At 36.5% G+C, this 18,759-nt stretch overlaps 1 protein-coding gene across 1 annotated transcript in view; it reads right to left on the bottom strand.

The window, feature by feature from the left end:
* Positions 1–18,759, bottom strand: part of bin3 (bridging integrator 3) — an 82,603-nt gene that overhangs the window by 42,637 nt on the left and 21,207 nt on the right. Inside the window, exons 3-5 of the mRNA XM_007235483.4 lie at positions 17,417–17,457; positions 10,887–10,948; positions 6,230–6,366 (exon numbers count right to left, since the gene is read on the bottom strand). Coding sequence (XP_007235545.1) covers positions 6,230–6,366; positions 10,887–10,948; positions 17,417–17,457 — 240 coding nt within the window. The remainder of the gene's footprint in view (positions 1–6,229; positions 6,367–10,886; positions 10,949–17,416; positions 17,458–18,759) is intronic.

The raw sequence follows: 18,759 nt of genomic DNA, 5'->3' as shown, positions 1-18,759 counted from the left end.
CCTGGGTTGAGGCTGCCTTCATTACCATAACACGTTTTCTTCACTCTCTCTCCCCCTCTTCTGTTTCTCTTTCAATCTGCCCTTGAGCAATTCATCTCTATTTTCTGGAAACAAACAAACAAACAAACAACAAAAAAAAAAACAGAAAAAAACAGCAGCAGCAGAGGGTAAGGGGATTTCATTGTCTTTATTTAATTTATTTAAGGCTAGTGTTATTTGGTTAGCCACCACGGCTGAGCTACATTTTGAAAAGAGAAAACGGGGGATAGTGGTAGTGGTGCTGGCGCTGGTTGGGGGGGGGTTGGGTCCAGTGCAGGTTTGGCGTCTGATTCATGGAAGTCTCATTAACCATTCAGGCATCCCGGGGTGGTAATTCACACAGGCGCGCTGAGGAACGCCGAGCCGGAAAAATCAGCTGTGCTAACATCTCTTCTCGCCCACGGCTAGCGCACCGCTCGCCTGCCAAGTGCCCGTATACCGGAATAGCAGGCCATAGAGCTCTGCTCAGAGAGAGGAAAGCTGTAGAAAGTGTTTGCTTTAGTGAAACTGACAGAGGGGTCAGTGGAGAGAGAGCACATTTGCATCAAATCTGTTGTCTGAGAGAGATCTGCTATGCAGCAGCCCGCATTAAATCTACCGGTGCTTATAGACCACTTCACGCGGTTGGCGAATGTATGTGTGTGTGCATGAATGTGTGTGTGTGTTTCATTTCTGATACAATTCATTATGCTACAAATATAAAATACAACAAAATAAATACAACAAACAGGTGGCTGCATTCGCTCTGGAAATGCTGGAGATTCTTTTGATACATACTGCTAACAAGTAGTTTTCCTCATATGTAGGCGTACATCGAAGTTTGTAAGTGTGCAACAGAGCAGAAACCAGCCATTTAGGGTCGAAATCAGTATATCACAATAGTATATACAGCTCTGGAAAGAAATAAGAGACCACTTAATAACAATGTTTTTCCTTGATTTTACCAAATTGAAAACTTATAGGAATATAATCAAGAGGAAGATGATAGATCACAAACCATCAAACCAAGCTGAACTGCTTGAATTTCTGCACCAGGAGTGGCATAAATTTATCCAAAAGCAGTGTGTAAGACTGGTGGAAGAGAACATGTCAAGATGCATGAAAACTGTAATTAAAACCAGGGTTATTCCACCAAATATTGATTTCTGAACTTTATGAAAACAAACTTGTTTTCTTTGCATTATTTGAGGTCTCAAAAGCTCTGTATCTTGTTTTTATTTTGGCAATTTCTCATTTTAGCAAAGTCAGAGAAAAATAGCAAAATCAGAGAAACTAATTCAGAAACTGAGTGATCTCTTGATTTTTTCCAGAGCTGTATATGTTTTCACCTCAACTCCGTTTTGAATGTTAGACTGAATTTTGATGTTTGGTTCAAAACTTTTCTTCATTAAAGTTTAAACTCCAAAAGGATTGAGCAAAAAACTATCCTAAAGGATCCGACTGATTAACTCCGACCAGTTCGGACAACACTAGGCTTCCTAGCAGTACCGCCTCCAGACCAGTCCATGAAAGGGTGCACAAGGTCCAAATGCCGCTTGAAAAGGGCCTAGACGAACAGGCAGCGGGATCGACAGCAACCTTCCACACCCACACACCTGACACCTTCAGCTGTTGACCAGGAGAACAAGAGGAAAGAGTAAGAGAAAGAAGAAAACTACAATGGCCTCAACCAAGGCAGAGCGTCTGACCTCACGCTTGGGTTTATTTAGTCATTAAAAAAAATTGACGCGAAACACACCAAACTATGTTTTTTGCTGGAGAGTTTGGTAAGAACGCTGCGCTAAGGGTCTCTGGAACGCAGCGGATGGCCTCTTACCCCTCTCTCTCCAAACGGGCAGGGTTGCTGGGGTGAAAGGGGTTACGAGGTTGAAGGCAACTACAGCTATTTCTCCGCCGAGGCCTTGTCAGCGCTCTATGCATCGCTTTAGGGCTCGAAAACGAGTTTAAGACTGAAACCATGGAAAAGAAGCATTAAAAAGAACGGTCTCGGTTTTAATCAGCAGCAGTGGGGAACAGATAGAAGACGGAGACATGGAGGCCGGATTCTTCCTAAACCGAAGAGTGCAGATTTTTTCGGCTAAGACGCCTGAGGAGTGTTGCAGGACGAGGAGGGGGGTGGTCTGTTGTGAGAAAACCTTACTCATACCCAATCTGCTAGAGGGTAACGGAGTTTATTTCAGTCAAAGTGAGAAGCAAAATTCATATAAAACGTTTTCCCCTGCCAAAAAAACCAAGCCGAGTAAACACGGGTTAGAGGATGTTGTGAGGCAGAATAGCAGTGTGTCTTCAGCATGTTTAAACAGGTGAGAAGAACAGAAGATCACAGTGTAGATCTCTGCTCCAACAACAGTCTGGAAGAAAAAGGATGCTAGGCTACACTGAAAACATCTTAAAATTAAAATAATGAGATTTCTATTGTTTGTCATCTTTTTTAACTATCTAAATTAAGGATAGGGATTATTAAAGCAGCAGTCTTTAAGGTTTTTACTGATGCACCATATATTATATTGGTGCATCTTAAAAAAATTGAATATTGTTGAAAAGTTACTTTATTTCATTAATTCAGCTCAAAATGTGAAACTTATATGTTATATAGATGCATTACACACAGAGTGATCTATCTGAAGTGTATTTATTTTATTGTTGATGATTATGGGTTACAGCCAATAAAACCCCTAAAAATCAGTGTCTCAGAAAATTAGGATATTATATAAGACCAATTGGTACTTTTGGCAGGGTGGGCAGTGTGCCAAGTCCTGACTTTGTTCTTGATATAACACAGTGGATCAACACCAGCAGATGACATGTCTCTCCAAACCATCACTGATCGTGGAAACTTCACACTAGACCTCAAACAGCTTGGACTGCGTGTCTCTCCACTCTTCCTCCAGACGCTTCCTTAATTTACAAATGAAACACAAAATGATGATGATCAGTGATGGTTTTAGTAGTCATGTCAACTGACCCCTCACATCCTGGACATTACCTCTTCCAGACTCTCCCCTCTAATAGAAGGCTTCAGACCATGAAAACCAGCACAACACAACACGCTAACAGCTTCTTTCCCAGAGCTGTAGCACTCCTTAACATTTGCTTATTTGCACAGCTATACAGATTTTCTTATGTAATGTAAACATCATCTGAAACTTATTTTTAAACAATATTTAACAAACCTACTTCAGGAATATTTGGATATAATAATATTTACATGTGTACATTTATGTGTTTTATTTATCTCTTAGCTTCTATTGCTCTTTATTTCTTTAGGACTTTAAACTCTATTCTTATTCAAAAGATTGTTTATTGTACCTTCTTTCATAGTGTAATGTTTGTCAATAGTCTGTGTAACTGTCTGTGTAATTTCATACATGTTGCTCTCACCAAGCCAAATTCCTTGTATCTGTAACATACTTGGCGAAATAAAGTGATTCTGATTCGAAGTCTTTTTTAAGGACCAGACTAAACAACCAATGTGCAGCCAAGTTTAATCTGATTTAAAGGCCCAATGTTAGAGGTAGGTTGTTCAGGGTTGATTCGAAGCTGCTCCATTACAGAAGAATTCACACTGGTTACTGATTACAGACCTAGTAAACAAACTGCTTGTTTGTTTGAATAAACCATTCCAGTCAGATGCCGCTGTCACGATCATTACCATTTCACAGCACTGTCCACTGTAAGTGGTAATGCCTTATAATTCTATCCCATGACTTCTTGCATATCAGTGTACAATCCAGTATAAAATCAGATTAAAAGATGTCAAGAAAAACGTGCTCCTGTTTAGAACGTGCACACCAAACTTAAAGTGAGATATAAGTGAGAAATAAGTAAAGAGACTACAGGAGCAAAAAAAAAAAAAAAAAAAAATTATATATATAATTATTTATATATAAACACAACAAAAGAAAATCCCAGAGCAGCAGCATGTCTCATACAGCGCTGCAGCTCTGCAACAGAATGCCCTGAAGATACTCTCAAAACTCAGTGCTAATACAGAGATTCCCACTGCAATTACTTTTAGTCATACTTTTAATCAAATACGCAAAGTAAACATAGAAAACAATAAAGACTATAGAAGAAAGTGAAAATTACTTTCGAGGACTTTCCGTGTGATACTGCCAATCAGCCAAACAGCAGAGAAAGAAAAAAAACGCTTATTTCAATTGGTGATTAATATTATAAAGGTACAGGTGTAATTAAAGCTGAGCAGCAAAAAATATTTATTTAATATTATTATTATTTTTATCATTATTTATTTATTATTTACAAACTGACTTTAAACAAGGGGTGGTCCGAAAATATCAATATTTAATTGTATTTTCGCAATAGCGATACTCTTGGCGATATGACAAAACACTGAATTAAAATAAATATTTCAAGAATACACTACTGCAACAAAATGAAAATTATATTGTATAACATGATATATGGCACACCCCTAACTGAGATATTAAAAAATATAAGAATTTTATTAGATTTACAACAGAAGTCAATGATCCAGAATGTCATGATACTGTCATGTTATGCACTCTGTAGATCTTCCTATATCCAGGATTAAAGTAAAATAAATGATACTGGGCAGATATAATCTGTCTCTGTGAGATATATAAAGGGAAATGAGAACAGTGTGAATTTTTCTTTTGTTAAAAACAGAAAAAATCGAACCCTGATGTGATAATTAAGGGTGAGTGATATAGGACAATATTTCAGGGTATAATATCGTTCACAATATTTAAAAATGTTGGCGATATTATTGCATACGATACGATATTGCACACCCCTACGTTAAAAAACTTCATCACTGTGTTTTATGGCAAACATAACTTAAATGAATATTGTTGTTTTATTATATAAACTACGGACTACTTTTTTCCCCCCAAATTCCAAATAAAAATATTGTAATTTAGAACATTTATTTACAGAAAATGAGAAATGGCTAAAATAACAAAAAAGATGCAGAACTTTTAGACCTCAAATAATGCAAAGAAGACAAGTTCATATTCATAATGTTTCAAGAGTTCAGAAATCAATATTTGGTGGAATAACCCTGTTTTTTAATTACAGTTTTATGCATCTTGGCATGTTCTCCTTCACCAGTCTTGCACACTGCTTTTGGGTAACTTTATGCCACTCCTGGTGCAAAAATTCAAGCAGTTCAGCTTGATTTGATTATTTCCAGAGATTTTTCATTTGTTAACATCAAAGAAACATAATTTTTAAATGTTCTAAAATGAAAAAGTTCTACTGTTTATGAACAGATTAGGCCTGTCACGATAATAAGGTTTATATGAAAGTAGATATGTCCCAATCTATTATTAATTAAAAATGTGTTGTCTTTAAAATTATATAATTGCTTTGTTATGCTATTCTGTTTTTATTTTATAAAATATCATGGTCTTAAAATGACAATAATATTGTTGATCGCAATAATTTCTGGAACGATATATCATCCACAGAAAAAGTTGATAGCACATTATACAGATTTTTTTTACATTCAATATCTATGGAACTTGAGCAGTACTATGTGTTCGACTGATTTAATAACATAAAAGGTAATAGGCAGAAGCGATAAACTGTATAATTCTACTGGTTTTATTGCTATATATGTGTGGGGAAGCCATATTGGTGGTTGGTGAGGCTCTGTCGACTTTCAGAGAAAGAAAATCTGACTTGTGGGATTCTCCAGTTTAAATTTCCAACTTAAAACTAGAAAATTCCAATGTCCAAATTCAAACTGTGAACAGCATAATTTACTGTGAACAAATTTAAAGCAAAAAAACAAACAACTGTGCAGTTCTGAAAATAAGAATAAAAAAGTGCAAAGGCAAGTAAAAAAAGTATTTTAAAAATGTATTTGCTAAGAAAAAAATAAACTAAAATTGGAATAAATATAATTTAAAAAAAAAGATAGTAATTGTATGTATAGTGGTGTGTTATTTTATTCATGTTTATTCAACCCCTCTTTAAACTGTCATGGCTTGGAGCATTGAGGAAAAACTGAAAATAAAACTTTTTTTGCAGTAGACATCCACTTCTTTTTTTTTTTTTTTTTTTAACAAGACATTCTTACCTATTTCCTTAGGTGCTTAAGACTTTTGCACAGTCCTGAATGTGTGCATGCTGTGCTAACTTTGCTTAAGGGTGTCTGAAATAATACGAGGAAGCGTTTTGTGCATTGTAATGTGCTCCTCACCTTCTCCTGGTTAAATGCATCCATGCGCTTCATGGCCGTATCCAGAGCAGTCATGGACTCCAGGAAGGCTTGGTCCTGCTCACACAGCGGGTTACTCAGCAAGTCCCCAGAGATCTTCACCGCTGCTTTAGACATGGCTGCAACCGCAAGAATCACACAGGAAAAAGTTTAAAATTAGCAAAAAAGGGTTAAACCAAATCAATGGATACACCAACCAACCACACAATCCAACTAAGGGCATTTTCACACCAGCACTATTTGGTCCGGTTAAAATGGACTCTGGTTCGTTTGTACCCTTGATGTGGTTCGATTGAGCAGGTGTAAAAACAGTAAATCGCATTCAGGTGTGGATCAAAACAACAGGGCCAAGACCTGCTAGGTCGATCCAACCCAGCTATTAAATATATATCTTTTATTGGATCTAAATTGCTGATAAGGTGCAGTTTAATCTGATATATTAGATAGATAACGCTAATTACCACAGCTATGAACAAATGCTGGCTCCATGCTGTTTACACGCAAGGTCTGTGCTGCGTTCACTGATCGCAGTCGTGCCATTTTTTCTTTCTTGCTTCTGCGCCAGCCAGCTCTGACCAATCAGAGGAGACAACGTGCTCGTGTGGTTTATTGACGCACATTTTGGTTTGTGCCTGTGTGAAACCAAACCAAACAGAGGGAGAAAACGCTCCAAATAAACAAACCCATCAACTGATTTGGACCATAGAAATGAAGCACAGGTGTGAAAATGCCCTAATTTAATGAGATATAAGTGCTAATAAACCAAATAAAAAAACTAGTGATTTTACTATTGCTAATGTGGATTATGCAGGCCAGAGTTGCGTGATAACATTCCAACTTGTGCAACTTTTTGTTTTAAACACAGTTTGACTGGTTACTTTGCTATTTTGTGATTATCACACTATTGCTTTATATAAAATAAAAATATCATTAAAAAACAGAGCCTGGGGCACCGAGTGGTCCAGCAGTCTAAAGCGCTGCCACTATGAGCGGGAGGTTGTAGGCTCGAACCCCCACTCATGTAGCTTTGTCATCAAGCTGCCGGCGCTCAGAGGGAGCAAAATTGACCCTGCTCCCTCCAGGTGGGTACATGATGCTCTCTCCCCACATCAGTCCTAGGGTAATGTTCACAGCACAGGGCATCTGTGAGCTGATGTATCAGAACCGAGCGGCTGCGCTTTCCTCCAAATACGCTGGCTGTTCAGCAATGCTGCATCAGCAGCAGCTCGAAAAGAAGCGGTGGCTGACTTCACACGTATCGAAGGAAGCATGTGCTTGTCTTCACCCTCCTGGTGTGTTGGGGCATTACTAGTGATAGGGGGAGTCCTAGTGAGTGGGTTTGGAAATTGGCTGTGCAAATTGGGGAGAAAATGGGAAAAATTAGAAACAAAAAAGAGCCTGACAGACGTGTTCTGAGGATCGTCTGGACCTAAGTGTAAAAAGAAATATTCTCTAACTGAAATAAATTGTATTTTAAACACTTAAAAGCTATTAAAGATAATTACATCCTTAACAGGTTCTTTACACACATTTCTTACTTTCAAAAATGCATTTTATGGAACATATAAATGTTCCTTTGATCATCAAATTTATATTAATTTAAATTTATATCAATTTATATTACTATGTTGTTCGTTAACCCGATAATGTAAATACTGGGACAGACCTATTTCTTTACAATCTATTTAACAGAGTCCTAACACAAGGCGCCAAAAACAAGAAACTTTTATCTTCCCCAAGTCTGCCTCCATTAGCATAACAGAACAGCATAATAAAAGGGGTCTTTACCCCGTTCGAGGTGGTGGGTGAGACCGGGCCTCTGATGAGGGTGGATGTTTCATCTGGCTTCCTGCCTCCCCTGAATCTGATTTAGGTTGACGCTGAGACTCGCATCTGATCAGCAGCCTGAGTTAAAGCAGGCGTGGCAGCAAAGTCCATGTAGCGTAATTGGCGCTGGCACTATAGAGGCATCGGGGTGCAATCAGTGCACTTTAGTGAATATTCATCATCTCCATCAGCGCTCCTGCTCATGCCTTTCGACAGACGCACCAACTTGTGGAGCTGCCTTATGGCAAATCCTTTTACATACATTTCACCAACTAGATCAGACATGATCGCTTGTATCTCCATGGCCTCGTATTCTTCAAGACAATAGCTGCTTCTTTTTGGTCTTCCCGAATATTTTTAAATAGGGTGGAACAATAAGGGCAAAACTTGTCACAATATATTGCTTAAGTTTGGTTAATACTACTTAATGCTGATCGAATGTAATACATGTGTGTTGTACTGTGTTGTATGTCTTTACACACTGGCATTGTCAGGGTACGGCAGCCTATGGTGTTCTGGCATTTGTTTTTGGCTGTAATGCAGTGTAATGAACATCAATCAGTAACATATACTGTAAATTCTGTATATACTGTATCACTTTTTAATAGTGTGAAGTACCTTTCTTTGCATAAAAATGACAAAGAATGAATTGGAGACAGTCAAACATGACAGATGTTATTTTCAGAAGCTCCTGATCTACTCAATTAGGTCTCTATTTGACAATTTTGATGTTTGATCATTTTTAGATTAAACGTGTTTAAGATATGTCCCCGATTCTTTCACATGATTGGAAATCGGGGCTGATCAGGTATTTTTCAAAGGATCAGAAACAGGGGAAAAAGAAGAGATCAACGATTTATCAATAATGTTGTGTTTCATTGTTATTTCCCAAGTTCACAGACTGTGCTGAAGACTCTCAGCCCCCCCAACCCTGTATTATAATATAGATATTATAATACAGTACAAAAAAAAGTCTAGCCTAAATTTACTCTCCAAAACTTAAACCAAACTACACTATTACACCCATCTTCCTCCCAATGAGACTAAATTACCAGTATTAAAAAATATATATTATTATTATTTATCACAGAATTGTTGTTGTGTGACATTTTTTAGTTTGTTTATTTAAGAAAATGTGTTTATTTAAATGAAAATCATTTACATGGTCATTCAGTACAGGTAATTTTTTAATACAAAATTGTATGTTTTGATACAATTTCCTCAATAATACTGAAAAACTTATTAAACAACTAGGATGCGTCTCTTTTTTATAATTTTTTTTTTCCTGCATTGCCAAAGAAAAGTAGGTATTCTGTGCTTCGTAGTTCAAAAAAATAATCTACAGACGTGATTCACATGATTGAGACGTGATTATTTTTGAATTGTAGGTTTGTAATTGCTTTTCAAAAGTGTCAAAATTCAAGGAAACCCTGTTTTCTTTTGATCGTTTTCGGACAAATTCTTTATTCCGGTTTATCTCTAAATTGAATCTAATCTTTCCTGCAGCTCAGGATCAAAGCTGACCCCCGATGGCTTCTTGCTTGTGTGTTGGAGTGCTGTGGAACACGAGGGCTCCTGCTGTGAGCGTTGTAACTGGCACGGCTGCATTGAGATGTGCACATAAACCCAAAGAAAGGGAAGAGCAACCTGTTCAGCAGATGGACCAGATGAATTATCACAACACATCTGGCAGCATCTCTTTAATAGGCTTCCCCTTTCTGCAGAGCATGAAGTGAGAACGGATATTAAAGGAGAGTAATGCTGACCCTCATTCTGCCCTCCTGCTCTTCTGGCTTTATCACTCCTCCCCCATATTCTTTCCTCCTTGTTCCCAATTCTTTTTTCACTCCACACCAAAGGAGTAATGCACAAGTAAGGTCACGACCCTGGTCACGGCCAGCTCAACTGTCTGCTTCTGTTCTGAGTAACTGGAATTGGGAAGGATTCTCACTTTAGGAGCACAAGTATCATGATGCGACAGATGCGGATACAGATACTGATCTTCTGAAATAATCACAAATCAATGCAAAAAGTCAGAGCTGGAAATACATTTACATATTTATTTATTTTAACCCAAATTTCTCCTGATATAGCTGAATCTATTCCAGGACTCACTTCAACAGGGTCAGGACAAGTGCATGCCTCCTCCGATACATATGAAGGTTATCACAGGTTGTCCAGGATTATCATTGTTAGCAGTGTTCCAGTGATTATTGTGCTTTACATTATATGTAATAATGATAATAATTTGTGATTTTTACAAGACAGAACCAATCCTACATACAGAAGTCCAACGTTATAATATTTAATTGATTGAATTAATACATTTTGTACTTTTACTATTTCCTATTTTGTCTTATAGCACATGTACAAACATACCAAAATATTTCAAATGGCAAAAGTCATAGGATACAATGTTAGTTCTTTTGCCATCTCTCATGGGAGCTAAAGAAAGCTGTATTGGCCTATAGGATATGAGTGTGGGACCTCCTTCACTGAATGTGGCTCTGGTCTCTGCTTTAGTATCCTGTCTGTCGCCGGTCATGATCATTATCATCCCCTGCACTGTCCTCTGTAGGTGGTAATGCCTTCAATATCAGCGACATGTCAGAGTACTTTTTTTTGGCATAACGATTTTTATAACTCCATATAACCGAGGGTGACTGCTCAAGTCATGTTGACAAAAAGAAAGATCGCCCGACTATTCAGCAACCTACCACTGATCAGAATGAGGTTTCAGAATTTTCAAAATGAGTACAAAACATTAAATGTGAGAAGAAGAATCTCACACATGCACTTTCACTCTACACACCTATATCAGCTTCTGTGCTTTTCTTCATGTCTTTGTGCAGCTTCTTCGTCTGGTCTTCCAACCTGTGGAAAAAAAGAGAGTTTAACTCAGTATCTCAGGCTTAATTATTGTCTTGTAAACAGGACCTAAGGTTTGGTATAGGTCAATGACAATCCTCTACATTGGTTTTTATGCTTCTTATCTGCAGAACAAGCTTCCAAACTGTCAGAGCTGCAACAACTGGTGGTTTATTAAAATCAGGACATAAAACATTATGTTTTACCTTTTTTGCGTTAATATAATAAAAATAATAAAATAATATTTTTTAATTAATTATTTTTTTATTAATTTATTATTTATTTAATTTGTTTAATTAATTAACGGTTTTGTATGCTTATCATGCATTAGACGGCTTTGACTAAAGTCTGACACGCTCTCACATCCAAAGACAAGTCACAGACTTTTTAGCCACAGACTTTTTAATTTACCGACTTCTTAGGCACAGACTAAAATTTTGCAAAGACTGGGGATCTTGCAGGGTCACTATTTGCAAAACTGCAACTAGATTCTTTGAGATTATTTCATTATTTTTTATTATTATTATTATAAATAGGAAGACATTAAAGAGACCCTCTTGCTCCCTCAAGAGTGATAGACACGTGTATATATATATATATATATATATACACACACACATCTCCTGGCATAGCAGACTATGTGAAATCTATGTATATATGTCTGTCATAATCAGTACAGTGATGGCAGCGCACAGAGCTGAAGCTAGCATTATGAGATGTAAAGACTGTTTTTCAATAAGCTTCTTTTGCACTTTTTAAGTTATTAATGCCTTGTTTTAAATGTCAGGGCTCTCTGGATTCTACCAAGGAGGTGTGCAGCTACTTTGAGCTGGATAACGGTGTAAAAAGCTTCAGTCACCCAGTCTGAAGGGTGTTTGGACAAACTGTTAAAATTTCTGAATCTCGGAAAGCTGTGGGAGAACGAAGGTGAGCTATTCATCAAAGGTAAGTACTTTTTAACCTGCTTTACTCCATCAAAAGTCCATTTTACACCAAAGTTCATCTTTAAAAGCTACGATAATATTAAACACTGTTGATTTTTTTTTCAGTATGAAAAAAAAAACTGGTATAAGCCTTCAATCCTAACCACCTTACACTGAACGACGACACTCCACTCTAGTAAGACTCTCATGATTTTATCCAGACTCTGGAAATTTGTCTGCGACAGTGAAATTGCTTTAAAAAATTTGGCATTATTTATTATTATTTTTCCCCTTAATCAAATGTTTACACTAATTATATGGACAAAAGCAGTAGAACTCTTAACAGTACAGTTACTTTAATTTTTATTTAATATTCTACAGTTTTTTCATCACTGAAATGGAATATAAAATGTATTTTTGCCTTGCTTTTTAAAGAAAAAAAAAGCAATTACAAAACTAGATATTAAAAATATTTATTAAACACTAAACATTTTTAACATCCCATTCCATTTATCTTGCTGGACAAAAAAAAATTAGTGAAATATTAGTTTCATCTCTACATCTAATGGTGTTTTTCAGTGGCACTGCGCTTTGAGTTCAGTAGTGTTCATTCATGCTTTTGTCTGACAGTAAGATTTTCTCACATGGAGGTAGGCAGAGAGGAGCATTTCACAGGGTTGTTCACTACAGCGACCCATTCACACACACGCAGGGTGCTAACATCTGCAATTATGACACTACCACATCTGTCTGGGTGTGTGTGTGAGCGTGCGTGACTGTGTGTGAGATGGGGGAGCTGTTCATTATATCAATTAGGAGGGAAATGAGACACAGGTTGGGGAACTCCCATGAGGCTCAATCACTGCAAGTGTGAGAGCTCAGATTAGGCAGTGGAGTGGAGGAAGGAGGGGGGCTGCCTGTTATTATTGTTATGGGCAGGATGGAAAGAACTAATGAGGTAAATGAACATAGATGAATTTTTACAATTTTAAATCCTAAACTTTTGCTTTTACTATATTATCTCTTAGTACTGGGAGATTAATCTAATTAATTTGATTAATCGAATTACTGTTTTAATGGGATTTTCAAAATGGGATAATGGAGATTTGAACTCTTCATATATAGGACCTGTCAGTGGGAATCTCTGTAGATAGGCTTTTGCTTCTGTGAAGAAACCTTTAAAAAAACTCATGTAGCAGTGATTTACATATTTTGTCCTTTTCCTGAAATATTTTAACTGAAATACATTAAGGTTATTTTTGCACCTCGTTTCATATAAAAGCTGCCTGTAAGGTTGAAAAAAAGTCCTGCTATAAATCATATAAACATTTTTAGTCAAGATTCAAGTTAAAATAAATTACACTGGGTAGAGATCATTTGCCTCTGAGAGATAAATTGACAGATAAGTTGATAGATATGCCGATAGATATATTGAATAAGTTGATAGATATGTCAATAGCTAAGTCAATAAATAAGTCTATAGATATGTCATCAGAACAAAATGACAACAGAACAGAATTTCGTTTTTGTATCAGGCAAGCCGCAGTGTGATGTTATAAATGTAATTTATGTTACATTGCAGATCCTGCGATATTGTGATGATAATGCTGAAACAATAAATTGTGCAGCCCTATACTGATCATAAAGTAGCACGCTATGCTAATCCAACAATCATACAACCTTTACTTTAGTGGCTTTTTTCTGCTAATAATGTACCATACCTATATAAAGCAATGGAAAATAATAAAATAACTAACTTTATAATTATCTGCTTTATTTATATGCTACAATTACTTATTGACTATTGGTTATACCAGTCTAGAAATTTAGTTTTCTCCAATAAATAATACATCATTATCATACCTCTTTTTTGTTACTGTTACTACAATTTCTAATGATTAAAGAACAGAACAAAAGGGTAAAAGTGATGAAACAGAGGCAAAGACACAAAAATAGGTGGATAGAGGATTGGGGGGAAAAATGGCAATGTGGGGAATAAAGCAGCCAGATGAGAAGATGAAGGCCCCTCACACTAGGTGCTAATCGATCCCCAGCGTGCCAGCTGCTCCATTCTGTGCACCAGCGTGCCAACACCAGGCCTTATTCCAACATGTGAATGGCATGTAGTGTTACCACAGGTTACAGAGCAGCATATTAGCTTTAGATACTCAGATTCTGGGTGTGGAGCAGCGTGATGAGGGGGAACATCCTCTGTAGATCCTATATCAGAACAGTATACTGAACTGGATTAAGCCTATAAAATCTCAGATTGTAATTTTATCCAGAAAGAATAAAAGATAAATGCAGAAAACTGATATGAGAAACATTACTATTATCAATTCCATGCAGCTCAAATATTTATATAAATATATTTAATAACATTTAGATTAATATATATATGGCCCTGTATGTCCTATATATTGTTTTTTTTCTTTGCGCTATATGTACAAATATACACCGACATGCCAAATGTCATGGGACAAAAATTAATGTAGTTTTTCCCAAAAAGTTTGGACACATATCCTCATTAATATTTATTATTCATTACTCATTATTTATATTATTTTCTGCATTGTAAATGTATATTAATGACTTAAAAACTATAAAAGAACACATATGCAATCGTGTAGAAGACAAAAAAAAAAAAAAGTCTCTGGACGTTACAAACACCTGACATAATGTGATAATATTCTTAAAAAAAAAAAAGATTGTATTAAGTTGTCATTATTTTTTTTAATAAATATTGAAGTTTTATTTAATATAATTTAGTCTAAACAAACAAAAAAAAATGTTAACAGTAACTTATCAAGACATATAGGCATTAATAATATGCAAATATAAATATTATTCAAATATCTAAATTCATAAATAACTATAATTTTGTAGGAAATTAAATAAATTTACCACAATATTACAGTCTAGAATAAGTGAATGGATACGAATTGTAAACATAAATAATTATTTTAAAAAACCCTTAAAACTTAAACAGTAAATATCAAAACAGATTCAAAATTCCCCTTTTTTAAGACAGAATATTGTGCTTATCACAGATTTTTGAAAGTGAAAGCTTATGAACTCACACAGCCTTTGACATTCAGATAAGAATCAGAGCGCAGGGGTGGCACAATCATTCACATTTTAGGTTCCTACATGCCCACGCCCACCGACCTCATGCCAGTGTGTGTGCAGTGCCTCTCCTGAGGGTTTCCTCGCAGATCTGACTCATCATCTGATAAGAGCTACTCCTACTCGAAACGACCTGAAGCACTGAGGTGTGGTGATGTGACGAAAGACAGCGCTATTCCACAGGTTTTGGGGGGGAACTAATGGCAGTAATGATTGGATTATCGCTTCCACAGAAGAAAGGTCATATTTTTTAACTGTAGTTTTTATTTTCTCACGAATTTAAGAGAAAAAGGTACGAGCAATACCTGGCTCACACACAGCTGCCCATCAGGGGTAGGAATCACAGGGCATCTCATGATACGACATCCCGATACGTTTCCCACAATAACAATGACAGTAAGATACTGTGAACACATCGCTCTATGATACTTCACAGCATCGGAGTTACCGATGAGGATTAAAAAAAAATATCTATACATTTATTATCATTTATTGAGGTCATTTTCACAGGATTTGACAACCAATATTCTTAAATTTTTCATCAAATTAGCGCCTCCTAATAAAGTAATCCAGCAGTAACTTAAAAAAGTAAAATCTGGGGGATCTACATTTCAATAAAAATCTTAAAAATGTAATTGACGGCACATATCAATTCAATACAACATGATTATGACTATATCATATAATGAAATAACGATCTATTGTTCCAAACCTATCACACAGTACTGTAATAAGTCAACCAATGCTGAAGGTATGTTTTACCATATTTAGGCTTTCATTTTTAATGTCATAAAATGAATGTAGAACAATTTATTTGTAAAAAAAATAAAATAAAATAAAAAAAAGTGACAAATCTGTAAAAGCCAGATTGTTCTAAAATTAATTTTGATCAATACAACATAACACAGATAGATACAAATCGTATAAAATTCTCTAAATTGAATTTCTACTACATTTCAAACAGCTAAAAAAAGACAAAGTTTCAAGCAATATGATGATTTTATATTGTTATATTGCTCAGCTCTAGTTTTAGATAAACAGTGAGTATATCTGTGCCTATGACGATAACTATATTTAAAACAATACACTGTCCCAGAAGTAATATATATGACACATGAAGATATTTAACAGATGAAATTATTATTGTATAATTAAACAACAATAATATCCTAATAAACCCCACCCCCTTACTCAGACTCTCCTCACCATATACACTGTGTAATATTGAGGTAAGCAAAAAAGTTAATGACCATCCATTGTAAAGTATGTAGATAATTATATTAACAAAAGTACCTATCTGTACTTTCATTATATGGATGCTAGATTTCTATGTTTGGACACCTTGATTTGCATTGATTTCTCAAATTGCATTGATTTCTTTACCATAATGTTATTTTGTGTCCAAAATCACCAGTATAACCTGTATAGCTAATAGATTAAAACAACTCATAAAAGTATTTTCTTCATATTTTACATTCACATTTATTATTAACTTATCTAAATAGATTTACATATTTTTTATACTGCTTCATTTATGATTTTAGGCTTAAACTTGCACTGAAATTCCTCCCTATTCTTTGAGAGGTTTTATGATATTATGAAGAGTAATGAAAAAAATATGAAAAAAATCCTTTACAGTCTTTCTTTGGGGAACATTGTTTATAAATTTTTAATAATTTTCTCATTTTCATATTTGTTACAAACTGAAGCTTTTTTGTTCAGCTTCTTGCAATCAGCTTTTTAATCATTATTTTATATCTCACTATTAGGCCTAAATTGCCCTTAGTTTCAATGTGCAGGCCTGACATGCAGTAATAGTTGTATATTTACAAATTAAATAAAGTTGACAAAACATAAACTGGCGTTAATACAATGTGAAATAAACTAAAAGTAAGTGTAGGGGACTGTATTTCTCTATATTTTTCATACTGTCCAACATGTTTCTGATCTAGAGAAAATTGCACAACATTGCATTAGTGGCAACGCCCCCACAACGTGGCTGGAGTGAGTTCACTGAAGTCCTCAATTAGTGTTTTATTCCAGACTAGTTGCTACTAGTTGCTATTTTAACTCAAAGAAAACAAACCAACGTTTCAGATGAAGAAGACACATATCAAATGGATCTATATACCATGCTACAGAGCAAGTTTTTGGAACATGTACCCTAACACTGTGTGACTTTGATCAAATATCACAAGATTTGGGACCAGATAGGAGGCCTATTTTGAAAAGGCTGCCCTTCTATAGTTCTGTTTGTTCCTGTCGAGACAAAAACAGGAACATGCAGCGGGATATCTTTTAAAGTGAAATCTTCCCGTGCGCAGTTTCAGGTGAGCTAATGATACACAAGCGCAAGATAATTCTGAGGCAAAGCCGGCAAAACACATTGACTCAAAGCGTGGCACTGAACCACATGTCAACTTACTTCTGGAGCTTCTCATATTCCCGCTCAAAGTCCCTTTCAACCTGTGGGGAAAAGAGAACAGACACATGTGGAGAGAGATAAGAGAACAGAGCAAGAGGAATGGAGGGAACAATGGGTTTAAAAAGAGTTGTGTGGGCAAACTGCTCTAGTTTTTCTACACTTTTAGGTCTGGATTAAATAGGAACGGTTTTCCGCAGGGCTGCGGCTTTAACGGCAAAAGTTACAAGGCTGTTTTCTGTCAAAACCAAAAGCGAGCCTGCAGCGAGCCTGAAGTCATAAAGGGTCTGCGTCATGGTGTTTGGCTTGACCTGAACGTGAAGTGGAGGATAAACCCTGTCCAGAACCTCCTGGAGATGCACAAAAGAAGCAAACAAATCAGAGGAACAATGAGCACTCTTCCTTTGGAAATTAGCAGTCATTGAATTTTGAAGCGCTGCTCTGGCCGAGCTTATCCGTGCCACCACGCCAGTGTGAGTGTGTTTGGATTGCCTGTGTGAAGTGGTGTTTCTGCTGGAACTGCAGCAGCAGGGGTTCCTGTCCTGTGGTTCTGTGGGCAAGTCCTGTAAGTAAACAGTTTTGGCGGACGGGACGGGCGACTGGTACCTTGTGGTAGCTTGCAGATTGCAACAGTTGCGTGCCCATCCTCTGAACTGCCCACTCAGGGGTATCCAGTGTGCTGAGATATAACAGGAAGGAGACCAGGGGAGGGAGCGAGGCAGACGGAGGAAGAGGGAGATGAGAGAGGGAAGTGGTTTTTCCCCCGCGAGCGGACGGACGGACGGGGAAAGGAAGCACCCACACACCGGTCGTGGACCCGGCCATACCCGTGGCTTTAGAGCGGAGGTCACAGTTAGTTTATTACAAATACTGACTCCAGAATATTTTTACCAGTAAATGCCTCTGAATAAAATGGGCCAAGTGTCGTAACCCTCATGTGTAACACCTTAAGTTTCCAAGCTAATGCTAAACAAACTCTGCGTAGGCCCATATTTTCTGTTTTAAGTTCACTTCTGCTGTTTTGTTTGTAATCAATAAAGTTTAGAGAGTGCGTCCAGCTGTGACTTACTCATGACTAATAAACAGCCAAAAAACAGCAGTAGTATTTAACTTTAGCCAAACCACCACCTTCATACGGACGCTTTGAAGCTTTATATATATCCTTACTAGTAGAACCTGACAGATTTATAGTGATGTCTGACTAGAGCTGCATGAGTACGAGACTTTCATAGTACAACAACCACCTTAAACTTAGGTTTTTTTTTTTTTTCTTTAAGACTGTTTACGCTGATCATAAGAATAATTTTGTGTGCTTCCAGTTTACTGCTGAATGCCAAAAAGACACG

Source organism: Astyanax mexicanus, chromosome 12 (assembly GCF_023375975.1).
Source record: "Astyanax mexicanus isolate ESR-SI-001 chromosome 12, AstMex3_surface, whole genome shotgun sequence".
Taxonomy (NCBI): Eukaryota; Metazoa; Chordata; class Actinopteri; order Characiformes; family Acestrorhamphidae; genus Astyanax; species Astyanax mexicanus.
The sequence above is the reverse complement of the archived record's forward strand: the minus strand, read 5'-3'. Positions and strand labels throughout refer to the sequence as shown.